Source organism: Salvelinus namaycush, chromosome 31, assembly GCF_016432855.1.
Source record: "Salvelinus namaycush isolate Seneca chromosome 31, SaNama_1.0, whole genome shotgun sequence".
NCBI lineage: Eukaryota > Metazoa > Chordata > Actinopteri > Salmoniformes > Salmonidae > Salvelinus > Salvelinus namaycush.
Window position 1 is genome coordinate 36232419 of NC_052337.1, and position 9650 is coordinate 36242068.

The window sequence follows — 9650 nt, forward strand, 5'->3', positions numbered from 1 at the left end:
GTTGTGGTGGTAGCTACAGAGAAGTACTTGGGGGTACGAGTTTTGACTTCAGAAAAGTTACAGCGTGTGGTAGTGTCCTGTCCTCTCAGGCTGTTGGCCTGGGGTAGGATCAGATGGGGTTATTAAAGTAGTGGAATAAGGTGATGGGTTTGAATGAGTATAGAGTTAATTGATAGGGTAATTAAAATATATTTATATATACAGTACCAGTCAAAGGTTTGGACACACCTACACCTACACCTACTGAAATAAGAAATGGAATCATATTTTATATTTGAGATTCTTCAAAGTAGCCACACTTTGCCTTGATGACAGCTATGCACACGCTTGGCATTCTCTCAACCAGCTTCATGAGGTAGTCACCTGGAATGCATTTCAATTAACAGGTGTGCCTTGTTAAAACTTAATTTGTGGAATTTCTTTCCTTCTCAATGCATTTGAGCCAATCAGTTGTGTTGTGACAAGGTAGGGGTGGTATACAGAAGATAGCCCTATTTGGTAAAAGACCAAGTCCATATTATGGCAAGAACAGCTCAAATAAGCAAAGAAAAATGACAATCGATCATTATTTTAAGACATGAAGGTCAGTCAATGCGGAAATTTCAAGAACTTTGAAAGTTTCTTCAAGTGCAGTCGCAAAAACCATTAAGCGCTATGATGAAACTGGCTCGCATGAGGAGGAAAGGAAGATCCAGAGTTAACTCTGCTGCAGAGGATAAGTTCATTAGAGTTACCAGCCTCATAAATTGCAGCCCAAATAATTGCTTCACAGAGTTCAAGTAACAGACACATCTCAACATCAACTATTCAGAGGAGACTGCGTGAATCAGGCCTTCATTGTCGAATTGCTGCAAAGAAACCACTGCTAAAGGACACCAATAAGAAGAAGAGACTTGATTGGGCCAAGAAACATGAGCAATGGACATAGACCGGTGGAAATCTGTCCTTTGGTCTGATGAGTCCAAATTTGAGATTTTTGGTTCCAACCGCCGTGTCTTTGTGAGACGCAAAGTAGGTGAACGGATGATCTCCGCATGTGTGGTTCCCACCGTGAAGCATGGAAGAGGAGGTGTGATGGTGTGGGGATGCTTTGCTGGTGACACTGTCAGTGATTTATTTATCCTTAACCAGGATGGCTACCACAGCATTCTGCAGCGATACGCCATCCCATCTGGTTTGCGCTTAGTGGGACTATCATTTGTTTTTCAACAGGACAGTGACCCAACACACCTCCAGGCTGTGTAAGGGCTATTTAACCAAGAAGGAGAGTGATGGAGTGCTGCATCAGATATCCTGGCCTCCACAATCACCCGACCTCAACCCATTTGAGATGGTTTGGGATGAGTTGGACCGCAGAATGAAGGAAAAGCAGCAAACAAGTGCTCAGCATATGTAGGAACTCCTTCAAGGCTGTTGGAAAAGCATTCCAGGTGAAGCTGGTTGAGAGAATGCCAAGAGTGTGCAAAGCTGTCATCAAGGCAAAGGGTAGCACATTATATAAAATATATTTTGATTTGTTTACCACTTTTTGGTACCACTACATTATTTCATAGTTTTGGTGTCTTCACTATTATCCTACAATGTAGAAAATAGTAAAAATAAAGAAAAACCCTTGAATGAGTAGGTGTGTCCAAACCTTTGACTGGTACTGTATGTTTCAGTAAGATTGGACTTGGCATTTAAACAATGGTTATCAACTGTACTGCAAGGATGGTACATAAGTCGCAGAAAATAGAGGTTGTGGTGGAGGCTGCAGAGAGGTATTTGGCTGTGCAAGATTTGATGTTAGAAGAGTTACAGGGTGCTAAGTGGTGGTGTCTCATTCTTTCAGGCTGTTGGCCTGAAGTAGGACTAAATAGATTTAAATAGTGGAGTGTGTTATTTATTTATGGCATTTATTTATATGCCGCCACCAACTCCAGTCAAGTAGGTGGCGGTAATGCAATATTTATTGGATGCCAACCAGCCTTAAAACTCATCGAAGAAGAAGAATTTCGGATGAAGTCACGCAGTCGAGTTGTGTACGTTGTTCGCATGAGGTTCCTTGATTAGCAAAACATTAGCTAAGAACTCTTGATAGTTTTACTACGCGAATTAAAGTAAGGTATTCACAGACGTCTATTTTCAGGTGCTCTTTAGAGTTTATAACGGGATTTGTTTTATAATCCGTGTTTTTCCAGCGAGGTTTGGTCTAATTTAGCTAGCTGACGTTTGCTAACAAACAGAAGCCAAGGCCCCAAGAGCATTTCTCTAGCTTCTAGTAGCCACCAACAATGGAAGGATTTGGAAAGGCGCTGATGTCTGGAACCCTTGTCCCAGCTAATCCTGTAACAACAGTTGCTCTTCGACAGCCACCCGAGGAAACAAAGAAAACAAATCGAAAGGTGCTCGATGAAGAGAACTACATAGAGGTAACGTTAACCTAATTTACCGTTGTGGAACAGACAGCTGAGTTATATTACAGTAGGTAGCTAACGTTAGCCAGTGCATCCTAACGTTACCTGCAGTTGGCTTATAATGCAGTAAGCCTATAGTGTTAGTGCAAATATGACTTTTTAAAAGGTCAATACAGGTAAAGGTGATTAAAAACACATACTAGTGATGTTATACACAAGTATGTGGACACCCCTTCAAATGAGTGGATTCGGCAATTTCAGCCACACCCGTTGCTGACAGGTATATAAAACCGAACACACAGCCATGCAATCTCCGTAGGGAAACATTGGCAGTAGAATGGCCTTACTGAAGAGCTCAGTGACTTTCAACGTGGCACCATCATAAGATGCAACCTTTCCAACAAGGTAGTTAATCAAATTTCTGCCCTGCTAGAGCTGCCCCAGTTAAATGTAGGTGCTGTCATTGTGAAGCAACAACGGCCGAGCCATGAAGTGGTAGGCCACACAAGCTCACAGAATGGGACCGCTGAGTGCAGAAGCGCGTAGCGCGTAAAAATTGTCTGTCCTCCGTTGTAACACTCACTACCGAGTTCCAAACTGCCCCTGGAAGCAAAATCTGCAAGTACTGTTTGCTGGAAGCTATATGAAATGGGTTTCCATGGCCGAGCAGCCGCACACAAGCTTAAGATTACCATGTGCAATGTCAAGTGCCGGCTGGAGTGGTGTATAGCTTGCCGCCGTTGGACTCTGAAACAGTGGAATATCGTTCTCTGGAGTGATGAATCACGCTTTACTATCTGGCTGTCCAATGGATGAATCAGGGTTTGGCGGATGCCAGGAGAACGCTACCTGCCCCAATGCATGCCAACTTTAAAGTTTGGTGGAGGAGGAAGAATGGTCTGGGGGTGTTTTTCATGGTTCGGGCTAGGCCCCTTAGTTCCAGTGAAACGAAATCTTAACACTACAGCATACAATGACATTCTAGACAATTCTGTGTTTCCAACTTAGTGGCAACTGTTTGGGGAAGGCCCTTTCCGGTTTCAGCATGACAATGCCCCCTTGCACAAAGTAAGGTCCATACAGAAATGGTTTGTTGAGATCGGTGTGGAAGAACTTGACTGGCCTGCACAGAGCCCTGACCTCAACTCCATCGAACACCTTTCGAATGAATTGGAACACCGACTGCCAGCCAGGCCTAATCGCCCAACATCGGTGCTCGACTTCACTAATGCTCTTGAAGTCCCAGCAGCAATGTTCCATCATCTAGTGGAAAGCCTTCCCAGAAGAGTGGAGGCTGTTACAGCAGCAAAGGGGGGGATCAACTCCATATTAATGCCCATGATTTTGGAATGAGATGTTTGACGAGCAGGTGTCCACATACTTTTGACATTTGCCAATGGCTTCCTAACTTGTTTTCATGTGTTTATATGGCTTTCAACAGAATTTAGAGAAGATCATCCAGAGGGACTTTTTTCCAGATGTGACAAAGTTACAAGCGCAGAAGGACTACCTTGAAGCTGAGGAAAATGGGGATCTTGGGAAGATGAGGGAGATATCCATTAAATATGGGTCATCTGTAGCCAAGTCCACACCACTCTCCAATGCCCCATGTGAGTAAGATAAGTGAACTGTCCACTATACTCTTTTTCACATAATGTACTTGTTGTCTATGAATGCAGCAGTGGTGTTATACTAATATCCCCTCCCTCTTGATTGTTTAGATGTTACTCCAGCTTCTTTTGAGACGCCAGAGGGTCGTCCTGGATCGCCCTCTTCTGTACTGGGCAAAACCAAGAAAGGAGCAGACGGTGGTAAGTTCTTGTTCACTATAGTGACTGAGAATGGCACAACTCACAGCGCTACTCAGTCTGAGGACATTAAACTTTAACTATGAAAACCATTACATTAGCTCTCAAGACTATGTAGAAAGTATCTCTTCCTGCTGTAATGATCTAGTGGTCACTGGATTGTTGATTTATTATATAATACATTTTAGTCATTTAGCAGATGCTCTTATCCGGAGCGACTTACAGTAGTGAGGGCATACTTTTTCGTATTGGTCCCCCATGGGAATCAAACCCACAACTCTGGCATTGCAAGTGCCATTCTCTACCAACTGAGCAACACGGGACATGGTACTATGTAAAGTTGATTTATTATATAGTACTATGTAAATAACTTTTTTATTGGTCTTTTTATATATGTATATATATATACACACACACACACACATTTTTAGGGTCTGGATCAGCTTTAATACTGCAGATTGTAGCTTCCATCAATGTAATTGTCTGCATCACTTCCAATCCCCCATATTTAAAAATTATATATATTTTCTCCTAACCCTACCACCTCTCCCCTAATTGGAGTAAACTAATGGACAACAACACTTTGGCTTCTACAACCAGTTTATATATACATTTTACGGACACAATGTATTTTACAATAGTTACCTTTTGTTTGTTTTTTAATCCCATCCTTCAGCTACCATCAACCCCTCTCATCTATCTCTGAAGACCATCCAGTTGCCATATATTTTAAACAGTGCTGTTTCACAAAAGTTCTGAACCTATATATATTTTACAGACATAGTATATTTTACATTAGTTATCTTGTTGTTTTTAATCCCACCCTTCAACTCAACCCCTTCATCTATCTGTGACAAACTTAATTACAGCAATAATACTTAATCCCTGTGTTTGTTGATATTGTGTATTTTGTAGTGAATAAGGAAGGAGATGAGGAGGAGAAAGAGCTGCCATGTCTTGATCGTTTCCTGGCTAAGAACACAAGCGAGGATAATGCATCCTTTGAGCAGATCATGGATCTAGCAGAAGACAAGGAGAAGTTGAGGCATTCGTGGTTATATGAGGCGGAGGCTGAATTTAAACAGGTACACTTGGCGTAATCGCTCCTTTGATAGTTTGAACTCTTGTTTTGTTGATGTGAATTGCACACTACTCAAATGTGTAAGTATGTAATGCTCATGGAGTGTTCTGTCTTGATTTGAAAGCAATGTTATTTTTTTACCGTCAATTAACAGAGATTATATAACAGCCTGTTGTTTTTAGCGGCATGAAGAAAACCTTGCCCTGCCGTCATCAGAGAAGCAAGCCCTTGAGTGTGTAAAGGCAGGACTAGAGACCTGGGAGTACAAAGCAAAGAATGCCCTTATGTACTATCCAGAGGGTGAGGATTGATGTTTCCCTGCATGAGAAATGTTCCTGTTATCTTGCTTGATTTTAATGTGTTCTGTATGAGGTGCATGAAGCCATGGAGTCATACCTACCAACACCATGCAATGTATTCCAAAAGGTGCTTCAACAAAGTACTGATTAACGGGTCTGAATACTTATGTATTTTTTATACATTTGCAAATATTCTAAATACCTGTTTTTGCTTTGTCATTATGGGATATTGTGTGTAGATTGATGAGGAAAGATGTGTGTTTAATCCATTTTAGAATGAGGCTGTAACGTCACACAATGTGTAAAAGTGAAGGGGTCTGAATACTTTCCGAATGCACTGTATGTGTTGGATAAGCTAGTACTTACATGATTGAATTAATTGTGTTTGAGGTTGAATTACTTGAGTTTATCTTTTTTAATAAGGTGTCAAGGATGATGACACCCTCTTCAAGAAGCCGAGGGAGGTGATTCACAAGAACACTCGTTTTGTGGGAGACCCCTTCAGCAAAGCCCTTAACAAATGCCAGCTTCAGCAGGCTGCAGCCCTCAATGCACAGGTAAAGTGCTTGTCTGACAAGTTATTGGTTTTAAGTAAATGGTTTTATTCTATTTTTAGTGAAGGGATTTAAAGTTGAGAAATGTTAAGATCAGGGTATCTAAAGATCAAATGAAGTGGATTGATCCTGAATGACTTATCTGACATTGCTAGTGTTTCTCCAGTTCAAACAGGGTAAAGTAGGCCCAGATGGCAAAGAGCTTAATGCCCAGGATTCCCCTAATGTTAACGGATATGGGTTTGAAGGAACTCCCTGCCCTTCCCCAGGTAAGTATTTATGTTATGTTCAAGTATAGATCATTTTCAATATTATCAACTAGAAAATAACTGTCAGAAATACTTGGATTTTGGGTAATAGATGTTTTTCCAGCATTTGGTGATGTTAGAGGCTTCCATAAAACACTCAACTGCATAAAAACCAAACTCCTCTAACCTGATATTGTCCTATCAGGTATGGCTGAGTCCCCCCTGATGACCTGGGGAGAGATAGAGAGCACCCCCTTTCGCTTGGATGGGTCTGACTCACCGTTTCAAGAGCGGAATATTGGCCCATCGTTCAAGGTACAAGCCGATGACTGACAGTTCTTTATTTTTGTTTTGCTGCGTTTGCTCCCCAAAATGGTTTGTTTGGACTAATTGATTAACCTGAGAGAATTTCACACACAGATTCCAGAACCAGGAAGAAGAGAGCGGTTGGGTTTGAAAATGGCCAATGAGGCTGCAGCCAAAAACCGGGCAAAGAAGAAAGAAGCATTGCGAAAGGTCACAGAAAATCTTGCAAGGTAAAAACTGATGGATGATTTACATAAGTGCATTGCTTTGGTCATTTGTATTTAGCAAAAGTTGAATTATTATTTTTAATTTAATTTTTTTAATTCCCCCCTCCATAGCTCATTTCTATGACCTCTTGTTATACATACTTTTTGGATATCTTTACTGTTCATATTTTTGACAACTTTTACTTCACTACATTCCTAAAGAAAATAATGTACTTTCTATTCCATACATTTCCCCTGACACCCAAAAGTACTACTACATTCTGAATGCTTAGCAGGACAGGAAAATTGTCCAATTCACACTCTTAAAGGGAAAATCCCTGGTCATCCCTATTGCATCTGATCTGGCGGACTCACTAAACACACATGCTTCATTTGTAAATGATTTGAGTGTTGGGGAGTGTCCCTGGCTATCCGTAAATAAATGTTTTGCTGGTTTGCTTACTTTTACTTTTGATACTTAAGTATATTTTAGCAATTACATGTACTTTTGATACTTAAGTATATTTAAAAAAAAAAATACTTTTAGACTTTTACTCAAGTAGTATTTTACTGGGTGACTCATTTTCTATTACTGTATCTTTTACTTTTACTGAAGTATGACAGTTGGGTACTTTTTCCACCAATGGTTATACACAATTCTTAGTCATTTTTAAATGATTGTATTAATTATTTTGGACCTAATTTCTGTCTTGCAGTCTCACACCAAAAGGCCTGAGCCCAGCATTGACCCCTGCCCTTCAGAGGCTTGTAAACCGGACCTCCAGCAAATACACAGATAAAGCTCTAAGGGCAAGCTACACCCCATCTCCCACACACAGAGGAGCAGGCTCCAAAACCCCCCTGGGTGGTCCAGCCACTCCCTCAGGCACTCCAACACCAAGCAAAGCCAGGACCCCTGCCTCCCAGGACCCAGCGTCCATCACAGACGACCTACTGCAGCTCCCCAAGAGGAGGAAAGCCTCTGACTTCTTCTGACCGTGGTGAAGCAAAATTGAGAAAGAACAGTTATCTTGAGGAAGTGAACTCAAGCAAATTACTGGCCATGGGGTGTTTCTCTCTACCCCACCCCATGCCCTCCCTCTGGATTTTATGGACTTGACTTTTATGACTGGAATAGTCTGTGCACAAAGGGCAAAGAGTTGAAATGCAAACTCTGAATTCAAGGATAGTTGCAAAGCTCAGGTCATTACTGTTCTTAGGGTGTTGGAAAGAAAGGCATAGCATGTACTGTGTTAGAAACCTTCCAAGACTGGATTACTGAAATCTGTGGGTTCTAGAGAGATCCATAATTGTACATAGACTAAAATGATTAGAATTTTAGTGAATGTTACGATGAGGCTTCATTGATTTTTGTAAATATAATGTTCATGTAAGCCTCTATTTTGTATGCCTCTTTCTGCAATATAATATGTCTTCAACCTAAAAAAATGCCTTCGAGTGATTTGTTTGTAAACCTGAAATGTTGACACTCACCTTTTATCATAGCAGACTCAACATCTGAAGAAATGTAACTCAGTCTATATGGTTAATCTTAACAAAGATGTATGCTTCATTTATTTGTAACTAATTTGGTGGAATAAATCCAGCATTTCAACATGAATCAGCGGGGATGTCATTCCTTGCATCTGGGGATGATTCTTTCTTGGTGTGCTTAGATGATTCAGCTGCCTCTTTGCCCTCCACAGAAAGTTTAGGGCCCAATTTGGCCTCAACCTCCACTTTTTCCCCTTTCTTGTTCTCATTGCCATGAGGATGCTTACTACTTTCACCCTTTTCTTTTTTGGAGCAAGCAGCTTCAGATGAAGGCCCATCTTCTCGTCTCTTACTACCATCATGTGATTTGGATTTTGACTGCACCCATACATGCTCAAGGATATCATCGATCTCTATCCTCTGGGCCACATCTGGGTTAAGCATGCGATACATCAGGTCTTTGCACTCCGTAGGGACAGTTTTGCTGCGTGGGAAGTCAACGCGATGCTCTTTCTGAATCTTCAGCATCTTCTTAATATTGGAGTCATCATAGGGCATAGACCCACAGAGCATGATGAATAGAACGACCCCCATACTCCAAACGTCATACACTTTGGCGTTGTATGGGAGCCCCTGTAATACCTCTGGTGCTGCATAGGCTGCAGAGCCACAGAATGTTTTGCTGAGAATCATTTGTCCAGCGTCATCATAATTGATCCTCCTGGCAAATCCAAAGTCCGACACTTTGAGGTTGAAGTCTTTGTCCAATAGCAGGTTTTCACATTTCAGGTCTCTGTGAACAACATCTAGGTCGTGTGCAAATTGTATTGCAAGTGACAGTTGTTTGAACAGTTTTCTGGTGAAATCCTCGGGCAAAGCACCCCTGAATTTGATGAACTCTAGTAGGTCCCCTTGCACACCAAGCTCCATAATCATGTACACCTTCCCTTCTGAAGTCTCGAATATCTCGAAGGTCTTGACAATGTTTCGGTGATTTAGGGATGCAAGGATCTCCAGTTCCCGGGGTAAGAACTTCTCCAAAAAATCCGCCGGCGCCTTTCTTCTGTTAATAATTTTGATAGCAACATTGGTCTTCAGACGCTCAGAATAAGCGGATTTTACTTTGGCGTATGACCCCTCGCCTAAACTGATGCCCAGTGTATATCCCCGTTTCTTCAGCACCAATGAGTCATCCATGGCTAGTCAGACCTGAATTATTACACCATTATCGACACCATGTTGAACTCCGTTCATAGTT

The 9650-nt window shown here is 41.5% G+C and overlaps 2 protein-coding genes across 2 annotated transcripts; one reads left to right on the top strand and one right to left on the bottom strand.

The window, feature by feature from the left end:
* The first annotated feature begins 1998 nt into the window (after positions 1-1998).
* On the top strand, positions 1999-8519 carry LOC120026110 (splicing factor ESS-2 homolog). The gene is made up of 10 exons (XM_038970927.1): positions 1999-2411; positions 3838-4006; positions 4118-4207; positions 5120-5289; positions 5468-5585; positions 6008-6141; positions 6305-6407; positions 6592-6701; positions 6807-6922; positions 7615-8519. The coding sequence occupies exons 1-10, from the start codon at positions 2274-2276 to the stop codon at positions 7892-7894; spliced, it is 1428 nt and encodes a 475-aa protein (XP_038826855.1). The 5' UTR covers positions 1999-2273; the 3' UTR covers positions 7895-8519.
* On the bottom strand, positions 8510-9589 carry LOC120025582 (testis-specific serine/threonine-protein kinase 1-like). The gene has a single exon (XM_038970136.1). The coding sequence runs from the start codon at positions 9587-9589 to the stop codon at positions 8510-8512; it is 1080 nt and encodes a 359-aa protein (XP_038826064.1).
* Between the last annotated feature and the right edge of the window lie 61 nt (positions 9590-9650).

Coding starts and splice junctions, on each gene's coding strand:
- LOC120026110 (XM_038970927.1), top strand. CDS start 2,274: ATGGAAGGATTTGGAAAGGCGCTGATGTCTGGAACCCTTGTCCCAGCT. Junction 2,412..3,837: donor ATGAAGAGAACTACATAGAG/GTAACGTTAACC, acceptor GGCTTTCAACAG/AATTTAGAGAAGATCATCCA. Junction 5,290..5,467: donor CGGAGGCTGAATTTAAACAG/GTACACTTGGCG, acceptor TGTTGTTTTTAG/CGGCATGAAGAAAACCTTGC.
- LOC120025582 (XM_038970136.1), bottom strand. CDS start 9,589: ATGGATGACTCATTGGTGCTGAAGAAACGGGGATATACACTGGGCATC.